The sequence below is a fragment of the Stenella coeruleoalba genome (genome assembly GCF_951394435.1).
Source record: "Stenella coeruleoalba genome assembly, chromosome: 8".
Taxonomy (NCBI): domain Eukaryota; kingdom Metazoa; phylum Chordata; class Mammalia; order Artiodactyla; family Delphinidae; genus Stenella; species Stenella coeruleoalba.
Window position 1 is genome coordinate 75,674,110 of NC_137154.1, and position 24,619 is coordinate 75,698,728.

At 35.5% G+C, this 24,619-nt stretch overlaps 1 protein-coding gene across 3 annotated transcripts in view; it reads left to right on the plus strand.

Annotated features, from left to right (window-relative positions):
* CNTN5 (contactin 5) overlaps positions 1–24,619 on the plus strand; it is a gene marked incomplete at its 3' end in the record, with an annotated part of 796,845 nt that overhangs the window by 759,169 nt on the left and 13,057 nt on the right. For all 3 annotated transcript variants that reach the window (XM_079928800.1, XM_079928801.1, XM_079928802.1), the window contains 2 exons: positions 3,955–4,064; positions 24,093–24,279. In XM_079928800.1, coding sequence (XP_079784926.1) covers positions 3,955–4,064; positions 24,093–24,279 — 297 coding nt within the window. The remainder of the gene's footprint in view (positions 1–3,954; positions 4,065–24,092; positions 24,280–24,619) is intronic.

Genomic DNA, 24,619 nt, shown 5'->3' on the forward strand with positions numbered 1-24,619 from the left:
AATTGTGCAGCAAGAGAATTGACTATATATTCTTCTTGTAAAATCTCTTCTGCACCCCAAAACTGACCCTAAGAGGTAAAGAATGAGCAAGCTGCTTCCTTGGTGCCATTTAAAAACAACAGAAGAGAGAGCACTTGAGACCTGAGTTCTACTTGGGGCTCTTTCAGAGACAGAAGCAGAGTTCAGATAAACCTGTTTCTATGTCACTTTTTTCATCTTCAAAATGAGGGCATGTTTAAGTTTTCAAACAGTACCTATTATATACAATGATATTCGTAAGTCCTTTTTCCTTTATGCAGGTAATGTAGCCTGTGCAAACTTATCACAGAGACACAAATCTTCATTGAGTCTACAATCACTAAGATGAGGGAGCAATGAGAACTGTGTGTGTGTGGCATCTAAACAATTTCACGATAGGGAGCATTCATCAAATTAACAATAAATTTCATATTTTTAAGCTTTAGAAGTAAGAGAATAATAAATATTTACAGTGAAAGAGCACTGGATTTATTATTTTGCTCCTGATGGCACTTTGCCTTCTGAATCATATTATGTGATTTTACAGTATTTTAGATTAAAAAAAAAATTAAAAAGCAAAAAAAAAAAAAATGAGAGCATGGATTTAAAACATAGGTTCGTAACTCAAAAGCCTATAGACGTCAGGTAAGAAATATAAATAAGTAAAGTAGTCCCAGAAGTGAGACAATAAAGACTGGTAGAGAATCTGGCAAACTAAAAAGAATATACCCTGACTAATGGGAACAACTGCTAATTCTCATCTACCAGCACCCAAGGATTCAGATTTGGTATCCCCCTTTTTTCCCCCAAATAAGCCATAAATTCTTATTTTTAGATGGAATGTTGGAATTAATTAATTTAATAGATTATTTGGGCAAACAAAATATGGCTGAAGACCCACTGGCCATCCATGTGTGACCTTTGATCCAAGTGACTTTCTAAAATTCTTTCTAGTTGTGACTTTCCATCATTCAACTGCAATGGGATGCCCAAACAGGACAGCTAGTTCCAATTCAAAGCAGACATTCTATGATCTAGTCAGTTACTCTTGCCTGCAGACAAACTTTTTGATACACATGAAAATATTCACTGGCTAATAAACCGTACAAATTGAAACTTTTGGAAGTAAACTGAATGAGGTCACTTTTTTACATGTTTAAATTTCCAATGCAGGTCAGCATGGGTCTACTTCTTATACTATTTACATCCAGAAGGTGAAAAAAATAAGAAATGACTCTTCAATTCTTGTTTCATCTACCCTCATTCATTTGATGCAACTATAATATTTATCCCCCAAGTGTGCAACTATGAAATGTCTTCTTGTGTCTGACCTGGATTTAAAAAGCTTAGAGGTTTTAAATAGAAATTAGGGTGCTGGTTTGGGAAATAATTTCTGAATATTTTTCTTTATTTTTTACTTTTTTAAAACTTTTGTCATTCTATTTAAAAAGTACTTAAACATGTGTAGTGCTACAGAAAGCTGAGAGAGAAATTTCTTTCTCTAATGGTAAAGAGAGATCGAAAGGCTGCCATCCAACCACATGTTTTGTGCTTCTGAAATTGTTTATCCCCCTGCAATCTCCTTTGACAAAGATGTAATTGCCTCAATAATAAAAAAAGTTGAAAGAAGGCATTTGTCACACAAATCTCTGCAATGCATTCACTTAAAAGATAAGCAAAACTTCTTCCAAATAACAAATGATATTCAAAGGGTGGCTTTCTTTGAAATAAATCATATCCTAAATCCTGGAGATCAGATTATACACACTTAAGAACATGAGCATTTCTTTTCATTTACTTGCAAAATAAAGAATTTTAACTCCTGTTAAATAGCAATGAAAAAAAATTTTGTTGCAGGTCTGCTGAACAGAATTCTAGAATGAAATAAAAGTAGAAGCTTTTCACAGTTTTTTTTTTTTAATCTGGTAGGTGCACAAATAATAGGCAGTTGGAAAGTGGGATGAAGGAAACCATTGAGCAAAAGCAAATAAAAGATATTCAAAGGGCAGAATGAGAAATGACAATTTATACCATGGCAGAAACTAATGTCAGCTTCTGTGTAAAGATTAATGTGCATTTACCAAAGCACTTTGAAGTAACACAAATATAGTATATAATTTTAATGAAAGCTTTACCAAAAGAAAAATCATTGCTCAGTGCAAACATGCACTTTTGAAAAAGTCTTCTGTGTGCTTTTTTACAGTAACAAGGGTAGATGTTTTTGACTTATATTTTTCAATTAATAATATATAAAGGCTCTCCAGGTAGATATGTGGCCACTTTCCTTCCATTAGAAAAGGAAAAATCTCAGCAAATGGTTACATTGGGTTGTCCAAAAAGTTCATTTGGGTTTTTTCATAACATCTTACAGGAAACCCAAACAAAATTTTTGACCAACTCAATAATTCCCTTTATATGACTAAGACTTAAAAATTTTTTTGCGGTACGCAGGCCTCTCACTGCTGTGGCCTCTCCCGTTGCGGAGCACAGGCTCCGGACGCGCAGGCTCAGCGGCCATGGCTCACAGGCCCAGCCGCTCCGTGGCATGTGGGATCTTCCCAGACGGGGGCACGAACCCGTGTCCCCTGCATCGGCAGGTGGACTCTCAACCACTGCGCCACTAGGGAAGCCCAAGACTTAAAAATTTTATTTAGAACTCTGCCTTTGCAGTAAGGTTTCCTGAATCTAAAAACAAAAAGAAAAAATGTGTGTGTGTATGTGTGTGTATATATATATATATATATATATGTATATATATATATATACATATATATATATATATATATTTGTGTGTGTGTGTGTGTGTGTGTGTGTCAACAGTTTCATCTGAAGTCTTACCAGTGATATGGCATTAGAATCAAAAAGCCTCTACAATTTTTATGGGGTAGGAGTTTTTGAAATCGACTTTGTATAGACTAGTTGAACTAACTTATGGCATTTATTCCGCCATTTCATTTAACCTGTGTTTGTGACACAGTATTTATGATTCAGCAATGTTAAAGCTGAAAATATTTTGTTCCTCACATAGATTACAACCTCAAATAAAGTGCACCTCTTGATGGATACCAGTCAGACATGGTGTATTTGAAAAAAAAAAAAAGTAATAAGAAAGGTCACTGAGCATAGGAATGAATGAAAAGGTGGTTTTGAGCAACAGCACTGAGACCTTCGGGGACTTTCCTTTTTGGTCTATATCTGTCTTAAAAGTCAATGCATGCCTTTCAAATATCATGATTCATAACACATTCCTTACACAATCATGGAAATGTAGCTTTGTGGTTGGAACAACAAAAGAAATCTAATGAAATTTAGATTCTGTTTGTGCCTTCACAGGGTAAAAAAATAAAATAAAAAGTGATATTTTGTGAATGAATGTTTTAAGTGCCAAGCACTGTGCTAAATAATTTATATGTATTATTTCAATTAAAATTAACCTTAAAAGTTTATGAGCTAAGTACTCTCAATATGCCCAAATGACAGAAGATGGAACTGGAGCTCAGGAAGAGGTAAAGCAACTTGTCTGAAGGTAAGTAATTTTTTGGAAGACAAAAATCAACAACAACAGCAAAAAAAAAAAATCCAAGCCTGACTCCTAGTCCATTCTTTTGATCATTATGTTAGACTGGCAGACAATTTTAAGTCAGACAATTTAACTTCTCCAGAAATGTCCTTGTTAATCCAAGGATAAAGATCTTCTTTACTTTTCTTGCTAGATTTGTTATTTGTCATTGGTAAGGTACTGATGAGACTTGGACACAGTGTAGAAATCCAAAAAGAACATCTTTCTTTTTCTTGCTGTGCTTTTCATAATCATCACAGCACTTCATTTCAAAAATCAGATAGAAGGAAGTAACACCTGAATTATTCAGGTGCAATGCTTTGGTATGCATAACTTGTTACCATCGTGGTTTATTATTTCCATTTTCCTTCATACAGAACCCACTGCTGCTCCCACAGATGTCAAGGCTACAAGTGTGTCTGTGTCAGAGATTCTTGTTGCATGGAAACATATTAAAGAGAGTCTAGGAAGACCACAGGGATTTGAGGTATGAACAGAATTACTGAAAATAAGCCTTGTTATTTCTGCCGGCATTGTACTCTCTTGAAGAAATTGTTTGGTGACACTTCAACAGAATTACATTCCTTTGAAATTCGCTCTATGGAAAAGAAATGAGAAATATACTATTCTACTGACATGTATTATGTTGCTCATTAGCTAGCTTATTTTTCAATGTAGTAGTTTCCATAGCACTGGGCAGATATTAAAAAAAAAAAAAAGAAAAGAAAATAGACCTTTAGATAAAAAACCAGGAGCTACAGGTTGATATTTACTGGCATCCAATTTATTGGTGGTTAAAAATACTTTTTGTGTATTTCTCTCTAATAATTTAATGTATAAAACAAGTTTTCCTATTATATTGTTTGTGGCAGATCTTACCTCCTATACTAACTTGTCAGATTTGCTTGGAACTTAGTGATCTCTACCTATTCACCCAAATGACTTTTTGTCCTTCAAATTTTACTGTTTTTAAACATAGTTATGCCAGCCTTATAGTGGTGAATATTTTATAACAATTCATTGACTGCAATAAAATTTTATCCTCCACATGGACTAAAGGTTTGTGGGCAGTCTGTGAACTTGAGTATTCCACAAAAACAAGAGCTCTCATACAGCTCTTGTTCTTGCCTTTGCCAGTGAGGGATAGGATTAGGGGAGTAATTTATAAAATACAAAAAAGAATTAGCATCCAACTGAGGATCTTAGTTGTCTTTAAACTTTTTAATGTTTACTTTTCCTCTGTTTCAACTGCCACTAAGAGAAAATCATCTTGATTTTTAAATAATGACCGAATATAGGACTTGTATACCAACATGGTTTCCAGGCTAAAAACACATTTCTTTATTATATTTGAGTTTTCAAATAATGGCTGAGAACTATTTGATTAATATACAGCCAGCATTAAAGATCACAGTGATTAACAGTTTATACAATATTTCTAAGAGTTACAGCAAATATCATTTATATGAAACCATTACCTATACAATATCATGGATTTATTTCTACAATCTTGCTTCAGTTCATTATTTGGTGATAATTCAATATGTATCATATCAGGATTGCATGCTTGTTTTATTAAAATCTCTTTTTCTCCCTAGCCATGCTGCAGGGACCATGTCTGTTCACCAGTCAATCCCAAGGCTGGTAGTACTTGGCTCAGGACAGCTACAATAAATATTTGTTGAACAAATGAATATCTGTGCTTCACAAACAGCCCCTTTTGCTCCCACTGTAGAAGACATTGGGGTGGCCTGCCCTGCTCCCCTGCACTGGGCCAGGGCACCATCCTCTAGCTGCTGTGAGTGTTGGCTATGAATGGTTTTCAGCTTCCTTTCTGGAGAACTGCCCTCCACTTAGGGGTGATGCCTTACCTGAAAAGGTACCAACCCCACAGTCAAGCAACCCAAGGTCAATGACTGGCTGATACTGACTGATACTGGTCCCTTGCTTCAAGGAGGAAACAACTTTATGGTGCAGTTTATGATCCAGAGCCTTAGTCGTGTACATCAGGCCAAGGCTAGATCACCTGGGACCACACTCTTGCTCAGTTCCTTCTACTTCCCATCCTCTTTTCCTCCCTTCCTTATAGATTCACCTGCAAGCACTCTCACAGTAAATCACATCATTCAAATCCCTGTCTCATGCTTTGCTTCTATGGAACTCAACCTAAAACAATTACATAAGTATAGGTCCACTTAAACCTCTGAATCAGAACATCTGGTGTGCATACTTGTAGTAAGCCATAAAGTGTATTCTGCTGTTCAGAAGAGTGAGGATCCAGGCTTCTACATCTCAAAGTGGTGCTCCTGTCACACAGCCAGTCACCCTCAACAATTTTTCTGCCTGTCCTAATAGCATGACATTCATATTCCCACTATGATTTACCTGTAATAACAGCTTTCTATGAGGTCCTACAGAGATCACATAAGATTTAAGCTTGTGAACAATGGTTCTCTTTTGATATATAAATCATCATTCATTCATTCTTTCAACAAATATTTATTGGAGGCCTACTAATTAGCAGACACTGAGCTAGATGCTAGGGATAAAACAATGAGCAAATTAAAGTCCCTGTCCTCATGAAGCTTATGTTGTAATAGGGAAGGCAAACAATAAACAAGCTCACAAATAAATGTGTGATATAATTTCAGTTGATGATGAATGTTGTGCAGAAAAATAGTACTGCACAAGAAGGTAGAGTGAGAGTCTGCTGTTTATAGAGGTTTGAGGAATTAACCTTTCTGAGGTTCTGACATTTGACATGATCAAATGAGAGAAAGAAAGAGAAAGAGAGAGAGAGAGAGAGAGAGAGAGAGAAGCAGAGAGAACAGCAAACTCAAAGGCCCTGTCTTAAGAGCATGCTGGCCTTGTTCAAAGAACAGGAGCGATTTTGGCTAGATAACAGTTAACAACAGGAAGAGTGGTAGCAGGAAAAATCGCTGGGACAAGAACCAGGTTATACGCAGTCTTGTGAACCAGGAAAAGGAGTTTAGATTTTATCTTCAGTATAAGGAAAAGCCGTTAACGATTACAAACAGAGAGTCCAATCAGGCTCTGACTCATATTTTAAAAGCATCTCTTGGTCTAGAGGGTGAAGAACAGGCTCTAAGAGGACCTCAGGTAGAGCAGTGGAGAAGCGGTCCTTCCAACCTAGCAGACAATGAAGTTGCTTTCGACTAGAACAGTAGAGGTGGAATTGATGAGAAGTGGACATTTTAAGATATATTTTGAGTGGAAGTGTGGCAGGATTTGATTATGAATTGGATGTGGACTATGTCAAAGTTAATTCCAGAGCTTTTTGACCCAAGAAGCTGGGAGAATGACAAATCATTCACATACATAAGGAACTAATGGAGAAGAGCATATTTTAGAGAAAAAGATCAAAGATTCTGGTTTAATGTGTTAAATTTTATAAGCCTTTTATTTTATTTTATTTTTTTACAAAAAGAGCTATCAAGTAAGTCTTATTTTAAGAGAAAGGTTAGAGACAGAGCTATAACTCTGAGGAATCTTCAGTATATAAATGGTTTTTATACATGTGCTGGCTGAGATCACCAAATGTTGATAAAGATGTCTGAGAATTGAGCCCTATGGCGCCTCATCATTTGGAACTCAAGAAAGAAGATATGGCCAAAGAAACTATAGAAGACATTGAAGAAGTTCAGAAGCCAAGAGAAGAATTTTAAAATGGAGTGTCAAATGCTGAGTCAAATGTTGCTAAGAAATTCAGAAAGATGAGGCCTGAGATTGCCCAATGGGTGTGCCATGCAGAGACCTTACTGACCATGGTGAGAAGGGTTTTATAAAATGCTGATGATCAAGGTTTGACTAGAGATCAAGACCAAGATCACTCAAGCATGGCATTCCAGAGTGTCAGAGCACAAAGTTTTCTCTAAATCTATTTTATTCAAAGCAACAACTTATCACAAGCAAAAATGGAATATCTTTGAGGATATGTTAATAGCATTTAATCAAATTCTGGAGCAATCATTACATTGACGGAATTTTATTTAAAGTAAATCAACACAAATTCTGACAACTATTTTTACACAAAGAAACAACACAGCTTCCATGGGCACAGTAACATTTATAGTATTTTATAGTGCATTATAAATTGTATTTTTAAAAAGACGGCATCTTGTTACTGAAAAAAAAACAATATCTTGTTAATGGGAAAATCAAATGTATGCTTTTCATTATCAGAAAATAATTAAAACTTTATATAATTCAATGACCAAATATGACATAACAGTTATTTTAAGTAAAATATAGTCAGCAAAGACTCTTTATAAGATATACTGTCTCATAAGTGTATAGTTGCATGTAGATTTTAAAAATAAATGTGAAATTTGGTCATTTGTAGAGATGTGAATGGACCTAGAGACTGTCATACAGAGTGAAGTAAGTCAGAAAGAGAAAAACAAATATCGTATATTAACGCATATATGTGGAACCTAGGAAAATGGTACAGGTGAACCGGTTTGCAAGACAGAAATAGAGACACAGATATAGAGAACAAATGTATGGACACCAAGAGACAAAAGCGGGGTGGGTAATTTGATGGTGGTGGTGGGATGAACTGGGAGATTGGGATTGACATGTATACTCTGATGTGTATAAAATAGATAACTAATAAGAACATGCTGTATATAAAATAAAATAAAATTCAAAAATAAATAAATGTGATATAAGTAAAACTTACCAGCATCACTCCCACCCCCTCTTTTTTCTACTCTCTATCCCTTTAAGAAAAGATCTACCTCTGCTCTTCACCTTACGCATCCCAGAATTTACTGTTCTCATTGTCTCCTCATCTTTCTTTTCAGTAAAAAGATCTCCCAAACTAAATATTTCTAAAATGTAGTAACCCCTAAAGCTTAATATTTTATCTCATCACTATCTCCCTCCTCTATTCTATCCCGGCCACAATCCTAGTTGTATTTACTAATAGTAGAATTCTGAGCATGATGACGATGAAACAAGTATTGTTTTTGTCACAAAAGCCAATGAGACTGGTTTCAGGTTTTATGTACTTATCATATCAATCCTGTGAGTCGTTTTTCTAGCCATAATTGCAGCTTTACCTGCAATGTCTAAAGTAGTTAGTCACTATAACCGCTACCAGTCCTGTGCCATTCTGAAAATAGTGGAGACAGTGTTTTTGGTCAAGTCTCTTGTTTTTCCTGAATTGAATGGGTGAATAAGATAGAAAAGGTCCTGCTCTTATGAATACTGCATCGTAATGGGAGAAAATAAATAAATAAATACGAGAAAAATAAACTTAGATAACAATACATGTAGAAGTGCAAAGGTAGAACACACCTGATTCATTTAAGGAACAGAAGAAAGTGGAGCAACTACACCTTGGTGAACAGTGATGTGAGTGAAATTTGAGGTAGTCAGAGTGTTAGGTGGGCAGACACAATATTATTTAGGGATATATAGATTATGAGAAGAGTTTGTATTTTATTCCAAATACAATGAAAAGCCATTGGGACAATTTTAGGAGGAGAGTGACAATGTCTGATTTACATTTTTTTAAAATATTATTCTGGCAGCTATTCCATGCAGAATGAAAGGGTGAGGAGAGAAAGGTCAAGAGTAGAAGTTAGGAGGTCATTGCAATAATTCATGCAAGAAATGATGATAACTTAGACTAAGGTCATAACAGTGGAGTAGGAGAAAGGTAGACATACTTTAGAGGCAGGTCTGGCAGGATTTTCTGAATGATCAGATGTGGAGGGAAGGAAAATGATGATTCCTACATCATGGCCTTGGTCAAATGGATGAATAGTGGTATGATTTACCAAATAATAATAATAATATTTTAAAAATTTAAAGGGAAAACCTGGACAAAGAAGAGATTTGAAAACGGGAAATAAAGAAGTCTGTTTTGGCTAAATTAAATTTGAGATGCCTATTGGAAATTTAAGAGGATAAGTCAGATAAGCAATAGGATATGTGAGTTTGGAGTCTAATTAAGAGACCAGTGCTGAAGACATAAAGGGGGCAATCATAAAGGTGGTATTTAAAGCCATTCTATTACATTAAATCACCTAAGGACAAATTCCCAGAAGGGAGTAAAGGAGAGGATAAGAGGAGGAATGAAGGGGGAGATAAGCTGTGTCCTGGTGCAATCAGCATGTAGAAATTTAGCTGAAGGAAAGGAATCAGCATGGAGAGTGGCAAGGAGAGATCATCTTGATGGAGAGAAAATCAAGTGTGTAAGGTGTCAAAGAAACTAAAAGAGCTAATCAAAAAGAAGGAAATGGTCAACTGTGTTTACACCTGCTAAGAGATCGAGATGAAAGCAGAAAAGTTTCTATTGGGTTTAGCAGTTACTGGTGATCTTCAGGAAATTTTCACAATTAAGTAAGTGATCCATATCCCTTGTGTTATCAGTTTAGTTACTTCAGGTTGTAGACATCAAATACCCTTAAGAATATTACTTCTATCTAAATAATGGCTAGTGGCAGCAATTTAGAGAGAACCTCAATTCAGAACTCCAGACCAGCAACACATTTGTTTGTTGTGGAATCATTTAAGTCTCTTGTCAGGATATCAAGGTGTCTTGATATACATTAGAATCATAACTCTTCAGTGTTATCAGAAATGGGTAAGAGTCAGACTCAACCTCTCAATATGTTTTCACACCAGTCAATGACTATAAGAGAATTGAATTAACCACTGCAGACAACTATCTTAGCCTCAGATAAAAGCAGTTAAAAGAAGTCAAGGGCTTCCCTGGTGGCGCAGTGGTTGGGTGCAGGTGGACACGGGTTCGTGACCCGGTCCGGGAAGATCCCACATGCCGCGGAGCGGCTGGGCCCGTGAGCCATGGCCGCTGAGCCTGCGCATCCGGAGCCTGTGCTCCGCAACAGGAGAGGCCACACCAGTGAGAAGCCCGCATACCGCAAAAAAAAAAAAAAAAAAGAAGTAAAGATGAGACTTTTATATGGGAAACTTCCCTTGATACACCAGGCATAATAATGGAGGTAAATGAGAAAAAAGAAATCATATCTGAAGTCATGACCACACCTTTAATTCCTTCTAGGATATGGCTCCTGTCAAACACATACTCAACTGCCAGTTTGATATGGACAAACTTTAGAATACATAGTACAGTATTAACTAATGATAACCCCTCAATGAACTCTTCTTAATAAATAATCAAACTTGAACCTATGTCGTTCACTTGACTCTGAAATCTTTGTGTTTTCTCTTCCACTAATCTTGGGAGGCTACCCTCAAGCAAGGGTCATTTAGAGGGAAGATGGACATCATCAAGAGCAATAAAGTCCTTAAGGCTCTTATAACATCACCTGATCCCCCATCTAAGCTCCCATCACTGTGCTCTCCTTCCCCTGTACGCTCTTCAAGTGACTCTGAGCCTGATTCTAATTGTGATCTGGACTGTCAGATTTGGACCTCGTTTGTGCCTGATCTGACTTTCTGTGCGTTTCATCTGAATCTCAGTTATCATTTATTATTCATTCACTTACTTATCCACGTGCTATTTATTGAATGCCTGCTAAGTCTTGGTGTAGTGCGTGGGGTAAAACAATAAGTAAAATAGACAGATTCCCTGCCCTTATGAAGATCACAGTCTAGCAAGGGAGACTTTATTTCAGTTTCTTTCATTTTTGTTTTTCTGTTTTTTGGTAAGGCCTTGTAGCTCCTTTTGTTTGATGTCTTGGTTTTGATATTCTTTTCCCTGATGTAGTCAGACCTATAGGGCAGCTGTAAGGATCTCAGTAGGAGGCTTTCCCTGATACCATCTGTCAATTACCTACCTACATTTAGCATTTTTGTCCTTTACAAGGAAGCCTCCATTACACTCTCATTTGTTTACCAAATAATGAATCAAGCATTTTGACTTAAACTATGTTCATCTGCAACTAACTTACACTTTCAAATACATTAACCAATTAATTCAAATCAAACTGTTTTTGTTATTAAAATGACTAATTGCTCTATCTAATAGAATGGTCAAAGCAATTGATATGGTAGAAATAGCTATAAATAAAGATAGCGTCAGAATGATGACAGCCCCTAGCCTACCAGAAAATAAAATGACTTTATGGTAAGAGGCTTCAGGAAATTTTAGTAATATTATCCCCTTTAATTTCAAAGTGGGTCCACCCATGGACATTTCTAAATGTCACAATTAGGCTAGATTCAAATTCTGTTATGAAAAGAAAAAGAGTGGTCTTTTCAACAAGTTTGCAAGGCTGCCTTTTATTATACAAGTCTTATACTACCTCACAAAAATGACCATCTGAGGAAATAAGAAAGAATATGAAATCACAAATATAGACACCACTCTATCTAATTGTATTTTACAAATACAATTGAACAATTTTGTTGACATTCTCTTAAAACAACCCATTTGAGAATTTTGTTTACTCACATGGAAGTAGCTTGAGATTTCATGGCTACAGAGACTAAATGTAGAAAGCGTTGACATTGAGATATGTGAAATTTCTAGCTTATGACATGCAGCATGATTGAAAATCAGAAGTGAGCTATATGCATTGAATGACTGATTTTTGAATTATCATGACTGCCCCATCTCGATTGCCATCCCTGTCATTGGCCCATGCAAATAAATTATTAGTTTCAGTTTTGAATTTATGAACCCACCAGCATTAAGTGTCCTGTGAATGGTAATTCCTGAATCTTCGAGCAGAGCCTCTAAAGCTTTTCCTAGAACACCGGGATTTTTATGTGCATACAAAATCAGAGCAGATGCCAGTCTAACAAGAAAAAAGACTAAAGAAAAATAGGGCCAAATTTCATCATCTTTTCTCTGATTTTCCCAAATTGGGAGGAATGACAAAGGAAATTGGGTTATAATGCAATGTTGGATGATTAATATTTGTTATTCCTTCACTTATCAAGCATTTATTATCAGGCACTGTTCTAGTCAGTGGAAATGCAAAACTATTAAGATCTAGTCCCTGCTCTTAAAAGAAATCACAGTTTAATACTGAGAGATGTTTGTGGGAAATTTAAATAAGCAAAAAGCAGAGAGGAAGACATTGGAACAATACAATTCTTATGTCCATAATTACCCTAGGATTCCTTAGCATCCTGATCCTCTGAAGAAACACTAGTAGCATAAACCCATGCCAATGCCCTCCATGGGCATAGGTTTTTGTTTGCTTGAGCATATGCTTCTGTCCCTAAATGTCCTCAATTTTCCTAAATAAAACAATAAATCAATCGATAGAAATTTTATTGAATAAAATAAAAAGGAAATTTTTAGACATATTTTTAAATATTATATTGTATATTCTGCCTGTGAAACAAAATTCCTCATGATTATCAAGTTAATGGTGCTTGTATTCATTGTGACCTTTTTGGAAGAGTATTATTAAGTATATTTTTTAATGGCTGGGTTCATTTCAATAATAAGCGACAATGTATTTTTATAGCAGAGTGAAAAGTGCACAGTGTCCGAGTCCTAATTCTTAACTTTTTTATGCTTATTATGAAGAAGAACAAAAGGCAAAACAACTTGTTCCATTTTACAATTCTCACTAAAAGACACACACACCCCTAGAGACTCCTTTTCCCAGGCTATATTCAAGACTTGCATGTATTTATTTTAGAACTTCCAGAGGGTATGTAACTCAGAAGTTCATTTTAGACATGTCACTAAAGCCATTTCCACTTATTGATTGCACTGAAAAGACACTAATTGTGTTTTGCTCTATAAAGTAAGTTGTAGTGGGGATTTCTTATGGGGAAAAGGGATGAGATTGTTGTTTTTATTTTATGAGCTGACTCTAATCGTCAAAGCAGGAGACAAAAAAAAAAAAATGGTCCTCACTGCTGTTTGACAATAACTCATACTAGGCAGATTGCATTTAATTGGTATAGCAGAGGGTGCAAGGGTGAGTGTGTGTGTGTGTGTGTGTGTGTGTGTGTGTGTGTGTAAAATGGAATTTCAGACATAAATTAAAGGGGGAAAAGAAGCTGAAATGAAACCAGTTACCAAAAGGCTAAAACAAAGGCTGTTTTATTTTCCATATGGTGGGCAGCCGCCGTTGTACGGATTCTCCTTTGGCTTTTTGTTATGACTATATAAAACTAAGAATATAAAAAACTAAACAGTGAGAAGAAAATACTTCTACACCCCCTTTTCTGAAATTCTGCGGACTCTGGAAAAATCAAATAGCTTTCATGTCTCTATCATTAGATTTCCTTCTTAGGTTATTTTCAGAGACTGGGAGGCTAACTAAAACTATTTATGATTTTAAAAAATCAGCAGATCAAAAGGAAATTATAGAAGTAACTTGAAGATGTAACAGTTGTTTAACTTGTTCCTTCCCCTGTCCTATTGAAAGGCAACCTGTAGAATTCTTTTAGAAGGTAATGAATAACTCAGTGTATACTGTGTTTCTGTTTCATTTACTTCTAAATACATTGCTTCATGGAGAAAATTCCCTAACCCAAACCACATTTCATATTTTCTTCTACTAAAACTTTTATAAAACATTTTATTTTCAAGAATATTAAAATATTTGCCTGAATATATTGTTTTACCCACATGAAGAACCAAAAGGGTATGTATGGATGATATCTTTTATCATATTCAGAAGTACTTCCTATTTTTTTCACTCTTTGACACAAATGGTAATTTACTGTGTGACCTCTAAACAGGGTTTTTTTCTTTACTCCTAAACGCAGCCATCCTGAGCTCATCATGTCCATCCACAATCTCACTCTCTGTTACATAATACACATTTGTACACAGAAAGCATCCACGCAAAAAATAAAATAACAAATGTAGACACCAACCCATTTAATTTTACAAATACCTGGAATATTTTTGTTGACATTCTCTTAGAATGATCCATATGAGAAATACCAAATTGCAACAAAATCTTCCTTTTGAGGGTTGGGTTTTTATCTTAAGTACCTGACAACATACTTGTGGCATAGAGGTCCTAATTCAATGAGTGTTGAAGAGTTAGATACAGACATGGTCTTGCTTACTATACTAAGAAATATAGAAATATTATAAGGTGTTTGAACACGCACAAAAAGGAAGTTTTGCAAAAGACATGCTTAGCATTATAAAAATGCCAATTACTAATTGACTATTTGCTAATTACAAAATGGCTGAGACTTTATTTTCAAAAGGCAAGACTTTTTTTAATCTACATATAGAAAAGTGCACAAATCATAAATGTACAGCTCAGTGAATTATCACGAAGTGAACATACCTGAGTAACCACAATCCAGGTCAGGAAACAAAACATTTCTAAGAACTAGAGAATCACCTTGTGTCTCTTATAGTCATTATCCTTATTCTGAACCCCACACCCCCACCAAAAACAAAAACGAAAACCAAGTATCCTGACTTCTGATTGGTTTTACTAGTTTTGGGAATCATATGGCGCTTTTTATGTCTTGTATTTTTCACTCAACATTATATCGGTAATATTCATCCATATTTTTATGTGTTTTCTCCTAAATTTCATTTGTGAGTATCCCACAATTTATTTATCATTCTTCCATTGATGGACATTAGGCCTGTTTGCAGTTTGGGTCTGTTTTGAATAGAGCTGAGTACAGAGGAAAATTTTGGTAGAATTATCCACTTGCAATATTAAATCTAATCCATGATTATTATATCCCTCTTTTTTTTAAGCCTTCTTTGATCTTTGTCTATACTGACCTTGCAAATCTTTCCTTAGATTTATCCCTATTTAATATTTTTATTCTAATGTAACTGTAACCTTTGTGGGGTTTTTTACATTTTTTTAAAATTGTTTTTATTTAAATTTTTTAAAAATCTTTATTGGAGTACAATTGCTTTACAATGTTGTGTTAGTTTCTGTTGTACAACAAACTGAATCAGCTATATGTATATTTATATACCCATATCCCCTCCCTCTGGAGCCTTCCTCCCACCCCTCTAGGTTGTCAAAAAGCATCAAGCTGATCTCCCTGTGCTATGCAGCAGCTTCCCACTAGCCATCCATTTTACATTTGGTAATGTATATATGTCAATGCTACTCTCTCACTTCGTCCCAGCTTCCCCTTGCCCTCTTGTGTCCTCAAGTCCATTCTCTATGTCTGCATCTTTATTCCTGTCCTGCCCCTAGGTTCATCAGAACGATTTTTTTTTTTTTAGATTCCATATATATGTTTTAGCATATGGTATTTGTTTTTCTCTTTCTGACTTACTTCACCCTGTATGACAGGCTCTAGGTTCATCAACCTCACTACAAATAACTCAATTTCATTTTTTTATGGCTGAGTAATATTCCATTGTATATATGTGCCACATCTTCTTTATCCATTCATCTGGCAATAGACACTTAGGTTACTTCCATGTCCTGGCTATTGTAAATAGTGCTTCAGTGAATATTGGGGTACATATCTCTTTTTGAATTATGGTTTCTGCAGGGTATATGCCCAGTAGTGGGATTGTTGGGTCATATGGTAGTTCTATTTTTAGTTTTTTAAGGAACCTCCATACTGCTCACCATAGTGGCTGTATCAATTTACATTCCCACTAACAGTACAGGAGGGTTCCCTTTTCTCCACACCCTCTCCAGCATTTATTGTTTCTATATTTTTTGATGATGGTCATTCTGACTGGTGTGAAGTGATGCCTTATTGTGGTTTTGATTTGCATTTCTCTAATAATTAGTGATGTTCAGCAACTTTTCATGTGTTTGTTGACAATCTGTATATCTTCTTTGGAGAAATGTCTGTTTAGGTCTTCCACCCATTTATAGATTGGGTATTTTGTTATTTTTATATTGAGCTGCATGAGTGCTTGTATATTTTGAAGATTAATCTTCTGTCAGTTGCTTCATTTGCAAATATTTTCTCACACTCTGAAGGTTGTCTTTTTGTCTTGTTTATGGTTTCCTTTACTGTGCAAAAGCTTTTAAGTTTCATTAGGTCCCATTTGTTTAGTTTTGTTTTTATTTCCATTATTCTAGGAGGTGGGTCAAAAATGATCTTGTTGTGATTTATATCATAGAATGTTCTACCTATGTTTCCCACTAAGAGTTTTATAGTGTCTAGCCTTACATTTAGGTTTTTAATCCATTTTGATTTTATTTTTGTGTATGGTGTCAGGAAATGTTTAATTTCTTTCTTTTACATGTAGCTATCCAATTTTCCCAGCACCACTTAATGAAGAGGCTGTCTTTTCTCCATTATATATTCTTGCCTCCTTTATCAAAGATAAGGTGACCATATGTGTTTGAGTTTATCTCTGGACTTTCTATCTTGTTCCATTGATAAATATTTCTGTTTTTGTGCCAGTACCATACTCGCTTGATTACTGTAGCTTTGTAGTATATTCTGAAGTCAAGGAGCCTGATTCCTCAAGCTCCATTTCTCTTTCTCAAGATTGCTCTGGCTATTCAGGGCTTTTTTTGATTCCACACAAATTTTACAATTTCTTTTTCTAGTTCTGTGAAAAATGTCATTGGTAGTTTGATAGGGATTGCACTGAATCTGCAGATTGCTTTGGGTAGTATAGTCATTTTCACAATGTCGATTCTTCCAATCCAAGAACATGGTATATCTCTCCATCTGTTTGTATCATCTTTAATTTCTTTCATCAGTGTCTTATAGTTTTCTGCATACAGATCTTTTGCTTCCTTAGGTAGGTTTATTCCTAGGTATTTTACTCTTTTTGTTGTAAAGGAAAATGGGAGTGTTTCTTTAATTTCTCTTTCTGATTTTTCATTATTGATGTATAGGAATGCAAGAGTTTTCTGTGCATTAATTTTGTATCCTGCTACTTTACCAAATTCATTGATTAGCTTTAGTAGTTTTCTGGTGGCATCTTTAGGATTTTCTATGTAGAGTATCATGTCATCTGCAAAGAGTGACAGTTTTACTTCTTCTTTTCCAATTTGTATTCTTTTTTTTTTCTTTCTCTTCTCTGATTGCCATGGCTAAAACTTCCAAAACTAGGTTGAATAATAGTGATGAGAGTGGGCACCCTTGTCTTGTTCCTGATCTTAGAGGAAATGCTTTCATCTTTTGAGATGATTGATTGAGAATGATATTAGCTGTGTGTTTGTCATATATGGCTTTTATTATGTTGAGGTGTGTTCCTTCTATACCCACTTTCTGGAGAGTTTTTATCATAAGTGGGTCTTGAATTTTGTCAAAAGCTTTCTCTGCTTCTATTGAGATTATCATGTGGTTTTTATCCTTCAATTTGTTAATATGGTGCATCACATTGATTGATTTGCTTATAATGAAGAATCCTTGCATTTCTGGGATAAACCTCACTTGATCATGGTGTATGATCTTTTGAATGTGTTGTTGGATTCTGTTTGCTAGTATTTTGTTGAGGATTTTTGCATCTATGTTCATCAGTGACATTGTCCTGTAATTTTCTTTTTTTTGTTACATCTTTGTCTGGTTTTGGTATCAGGCTGATTGTGGCCTTGTAGAATGAATTTGGGAGTGTTCCTCCCTCTGCTATATTTTGGAAGAGTTTGAGAACGAAAGGTGTTAGCTCTTCTCTAAATGATTTTTAGAATTCACCCGTGAAGCCATCTGCCCCTACACTTTTGTTTGTTGGAAGGTTTTTAATCACAGTTTCAATTTCAGTGCTTGTGATTGTCCTGTTCATATTTTCTACTTCTTCCTGCTTCAGTCTTGGAAGTTTGTACTTTTCTAAGAATTTGTCCATTTCTTCCAGGTTGTCCATTTTATTGGCATATAGTTGCTTGTAGTAGTCTCTCATGATCCTTTGTATTTCTGCAGTGACAGTTGTTACTTCTCCTTTTTCATTTCTAATTCTATTGATTTGAGTCTTCTCCCTTTTTTTCCTGATGAGTCTTATGCCGTGTCTTTTTGGGCTCACCATTACCCCAGTTGCCTACAGGCACAGTGCATGGTAAATAATATATATTCAAAACAATTTTTTGAAAAAGTAATTAAATTAATAGTTTTGAAGTTCTCAAAGTATGGTAAAATACTTACATTTCAATATGCATTTTGATTATTTTTTAAAACTCTAACCTTTGGCTTCCCTGGTTGCATAGTGGTTAGGAATCCACCTGCCAATGCAGGGGACATAGGCTCGAGCCCTGGTCCGGAGAGATCCCACATGCCACAGAGCAACTAAGCCTGTGCACCACAACTACAGAGCCTGCACTCTAGAGCCCAAGAGCCACAACCACTGAGCCTGCACACCACACTACTGAAGCCCACACACCTAGACCCCATGCTCTACAACAAAGAGAAGCCACCACAATGAGAAACCCATGCATCGCAACGAAGAATAGCCCCTGTTCACCACAACTAGAGAAAGCCCACACATAGCAACAAATACCCAACACAGCCAAAATAAATAAATTTAAAAAAGAAAAACTTAAAAAAATAAAAACTCTAGCCTTACTAGTCTAGAGAATAAATTACTTTCAATGGTGCAAAAATCACATTTTTGTTTTGCAACATTAAATAACAGCAGAAAGTGGAGCTGTCTTTATTAAATTCAGGGAGTACACTATTGAATGAGCAGTGATCATTGAGTGCAATTTAAATTATAAAAACAAGTGAATACAGGAGCTAAGAATTGTGTTTTTAAAATCTAACAGGTAACAAAAATCAGACAGGAGAATATAAAATACTAGTAAGAATTCTTCAGTGATTATATATATGACTGAATGAAGACTGGGAAGTAGGGGAAAGTTCATAGCTCATCCAGCAACCACTGACTCCATATAGCAGCATTCATGGATTTTAGATCTTGCAATTTCATGTAAGGGAACCAGACTGTGTATGACATGGATATCTTAGAATCATCACATCAGATAATTGAATATGTTATCTGCTTAGTTAAAATCATCATTATGGAGAATCAACTTTGGAAAAAAATAGGTTATCTACTAAGAAAAACCATCTAGATTTAGGTTCAAATCTACAAACTTAAAGTTATCAGCTGACTCAGAATTCATGCTTCCTGCCTGCCACTATTAATATTACATAATTTGGAGGAACAAAGTCAAAAAACAAAACAATATGAAGGATAGCAAAAAAGTAAACACAAATTACAAAAATCAGAAATGTTAAGCCATCAAGAAACAAAATAGTTCAAGTAGTTGGGTGACAATAAGGGAGCTGTCTAAAACTATTCATAAAACTGAGGTTTTTATAAACAAGGTTATAGAGATTCAGTGGTTAAGTAACTTGTCCCATTATATGAAGCTTATAGATATCAAAAATAAGATTAAAATTTAGGCCTTCTGACTCCAAAACCATGATGTTCCTAGAGCTTGCAACATTTTGGCGTATCTTTCAGATTCATACACTTTTGTTGGAAGTGAAAATTAGTGCAAATTATTTGAAAACCAGTGTGGCATTTTTGTGTCAAAATCATAAAAATTTCAATAATCTTAGACCCCATAATCACCTGTCTGGAATTCTATTCCGGGGAATTATTCCAATATGTGGAAAAAAATGTACATGAACATATTCATGGCAACATTTTAATTAAGAGAGCAAAAGTTGGAAGCTACCCAAATGTTCCACAATAGAAAAGTGGTTAAATGATATTTGGTACACAAGGCATATGATAGACTTTTAGTATTGATATAAAAAATGGGAAAATATTTATATGTGACTATAATGTTAGAGAAGAAAAGTAGTTACATAATTATATTAACTATATGTAATAAAAATACAGGAAGGGATAAACACAAAAAAATCCCCAATTGTGTGAGGGCGATAAAATAGCAGGTTATCTATTCTTCCAGTTTCAGATATTTATATCTGTTTAAATGTTTTTAACCTCATTTCAAGTGATCTCATACAGAGTTCAAAGTTTATAGGTTGATAAAATCTATCATCAGGATAGAATTGAATCATGAAGAAATAAATTGAATGAAGAGGAACTTTCAACTTTCAGAGGTGCAGTGTGACTTATGAATACTATATTATCTCAATTCCAAGTTAAGAATCACTAAATAAGCACGATGTTAAACTCCAAATATTTTTCTGTTTTTCTGATTTACCCTATCCTCCATCAAAAAAAAATGTAGTAAATAAAATTATTATTTCACTGTGAAGGTCATAACTTCTCCAGCTCTTTTTTTCAATATGCCAGAAAGAGAAATAATGTGTGGATTTTTTAGATTTATCACAGGTTTTACCTGATGCAGCTAGTATTTGTGTTTTCTCACAATCAGTGACTTCCAAACATTTTATCTTTTACTTGGGATGTTTAATTTTGTGGTGATTCATCAGAAAATTAAACATTCAATATTTAACCTAATTGTCCATCGACAGATGAATGGATAAAGAAGATGTGGCACATATATACAATGGAATATTAGCCATAAAAAGAAACAAAAATGAGTTATTTGTAGTGAGGTGGATGGACATAGAGACTGTCATACAGAGTGAAGTAAGTCAGAAAGAGAAAAACACAACCCGAATACTAACACATGTATATGGAATCTAAAAAAAAAAAAAAAATGGTTCTGAAGAACCTAGGGGCAGGACAGGAATAAAGACGTAGACATAGAGACTGGATTTGAGGACACGGGGAGGGGGAAGGGTAAGTGGGGACGAAGTGGGAGAGTAGCATGGACATATATACAGTACCAAATGTAAAATAGATAGCTAGTGGGAAGCAGCTGCATAGCACAGGGAGATCAGCTTGGTGCTTTGTGACCACCTAGAGGAGTGGGATAGGGAGGGTGGGAGGGAGATACAAAAGGGAGAGGATATGGGGATATATGTATACATATAGCTGATCATTTTGTTATACAGCAGAAACTAACACACCATTGTAAAGCAATTATTCTCCAATAAAGATGTTAAAAAAAAATTCAATATTTAGAAGTCCAGAATTTGTATTGAAATCTGTGTTTGTATCAAAATCTGTAATTTGCTGAATTTAATCACACTCAACTCCCTCAAATATATATATTTAACTAACTTAAAATAATCTAGCCAATTAAAGAAAATTGGCTAGATTATTGCCTAAATTGAAGCAGAGACCTAGAAATCAGATATATCACTGGGAAGGAGAAAGATACACATTTGTTCATCCAACAACATCTCATCAAATTTTGTAGTTTGAAAATAACTTAGATTTCTTCAGTTAAAAGTATGCTCAAGACCAAGCAAGATAAGTTAGTTCTTGGAATTGGGACTAATGGGGCAAACATAGTACAGAAGGTAGTGTTAGAGCATTTCAGCTTAATCAAACAAATTTCTGAAGTTCAGTCACTCAGCTGTATGCCAGGTCAAATCTATGAAGAGACAGGGATGAGAAATAGAAATTTGATTATGATTATCTTATTAACCATATATATATATATATATATATATATTCATATTCATATTCAAAATCTGTGTAGGTGTGTCAGGCAGTGTTTAATTGCAAAGAACTAAATTAGTCTAACTAGTTTAAGTAAGAAGTGTTTTATTATAAGTATTAAATGGTTTACAGAATTATTGAGTTAAATTACCACACTCCAGGGTGATCTTTCAAAGGTAACTGTTAAAGCTAGTCAATAAGACTAAGACACCAGGAAGACACTGATGTCTTCTAAAAGCAGGAAGTCTCCAGCCCTAGTCCCACACTCCACTGCCATGGTTTGGAAGCCACCATGAACAAAATGGCACCACATTCAGGAAGCCTCTGTGATCTGAAAGCCTCTGCTATTACTGCCTGTTCCAGAATCCTGCCATGTTTGCTATAATTTGCACCAATAAGATGGATGTCTTGTGCCTGGCTCTTTGACTCCCATAAAGCTAATGGTTAGACAATAAGCCATTCATTTTTGCTGCCACAGTCAGGGGGTGGAGGGGAAAGGAAAAATAATGTCTCCATTTCTAAACTCATAGGCAAAAGAAACAGAATTTGTAGAAATTCACTCTCCATCTCATTTTTACTTTCAAATACCAGGCATGGCATCTGACTGGTTAAACCTAAAACATGTTCAGAGCCCTAACTGCAAAGGAGTCTTGAAAGTATGATTTTTATCTTTGCATCTCTTAAGTCCAGGAAGACACTAGAATGAGGGTGAAATGGATGCTGAAAGCTAAAGTACCATATCCCTTTGGTTACTCAACATCCATACACATCCTTCTCCCCATTCAACAACTCCCCAGAAGCAACAACTGGCAATGACAATGCTGCATTGTGCAAATATCTCTTAAACAAATGAAAATGTACCCACAATCTCCCTAAAAGGGAAAGCCAAGGAAATTTCCATTAGTCAGTCTGTCCATCTCCTGTAATGAACTACATTAGAAATTTATCTACCCACAACACTCTATCACAAGAAAGGAAGGGACCCAGGTTATTTAATATTTAGATATAAAACAGTATAAGGAAGAAAATATGGCTCTTACAGTCTTCATTTCATAAGGCTGCAGTTATAATTTGTAACTTTCTTCCCCCTCTACCCATTTCTTACACCCTTTGTCTTTAGCCATCATCTAGGCTGGTAGATGCATTTTAATATGGTACAGTGACTCAAATGTTTTTTTCTTGAGAGGTAGGAGCCTACAGTGACTTCCTACGGCCCCAAGGTACTGGTACTAGTATGCTAGTACCATGCAAGTACTGGTACTAGGCATGCTCCAGAATATCTCAAGTTCCAAACAAACTCCTCACTGCCCAAATTTTGTAGCATCAACCTTAGGTAAGCCAGAATCTGGAAAATGTGATGTTTGGTTTTCTAGCCTGCAGAGTAGAAAAAGTCCTTGAAGGATGATGAAATGTTTGCAGCAATCCACTTCTTTCACCACAGTAATTAATTGGAGAAAGAAGAATCACTCTTCCATTATTTTTACCGCAGGAAATAGGTAGGGGGAAAAAAACTACTCTCTTGTGCCTTTATGCATGGTTAAATTCCAGGGTCCGAATAAGGTTAAGCTTTAGGTACACAGAGATAATTATTGAATCTCATAAAGGGATCAAGATCTGTATGAGACCAGTCACCAAGAGCTCATAACCAGGGAAGATCACCTCAATGTACAAATTGTGCTTTGACAAAGAGCTGTTCCCTTCTGCCGCCCTCCCATATCCTAGCAAAGCCATTTCTCTGCATTTAAACCATTCCAAATTATCATGAGTATTCTGTCGCCTCTCCTCTGTTAAATCCATCCAGCTGTGTGATTCACCTTTGTGTGGGGCCCAGGAGGAAATATTTCTCATGCCTCTTTCTCAAATAATTCATTAAAAGCCCCATGGCTTTGAATGGGAACTGGTTCTGATGACCTATGAGAAAAGAACTTCTTCAATTTCTTTGAATTATTCTTCATACTACCAGGTTACAAGGTAGCACCTTTCATTGCTTTGCTAAGTTGCTGCAGTTTACACAGCTACAAATCATGCAGTGGCCAAGATAGTGATTTTAGCCTCATTAGTAGAACCTGTTAATTGGATGATACAGGAGTGATTTCCCAGGGATGGGTTTTAGAAACATCCAAAGGGAAAAAAAAAATCAACAATCATAAGCACAGGAGAAACTTTAAAATTAATCTTTCATGTTGACAGATTGGCTATAGGAAAGACATGGAACAAGAAGATGCAGCAGAAACCATCAAAACTAGGGGGAATGAGTCATCTGTCATCCTGACAGGATTAGAAGGAAATACATTATATCACTTCACAGTGAGAGCTTATAATGGAGCTGGATATGGGCCACCTAGCAGTGAAGTGAGTGCAACCACAAAGAAATCCCGTAAGTGACCTGGGCTTTTTGTTTGTTTCAGACAAAAGGGAAACATCTTTAAACATTTCTGAAAGCCATGTGAGGTACATAAAAAGCAGAGTTGAAGAGGAGTTTTGATTTATAGTCTTGCTTCATGCTTAGATCTGAATTCCAAAACTAGCTCAGAAAATTTTGTATTCATAGTAGATAAGGGTTATCTTCCTGTGAAACAAGGCTAAGCGATTTTGACACAGAAGGGAGATAAAAGGATTCAGGTTCAAAAACTCAGCAGAGTAGCTATTAAAATGACACTCCTGGAGCAAAACCTTCCTTATCTGACTCTAGCTGGAAAGAAGCCTATGGTGCCAGT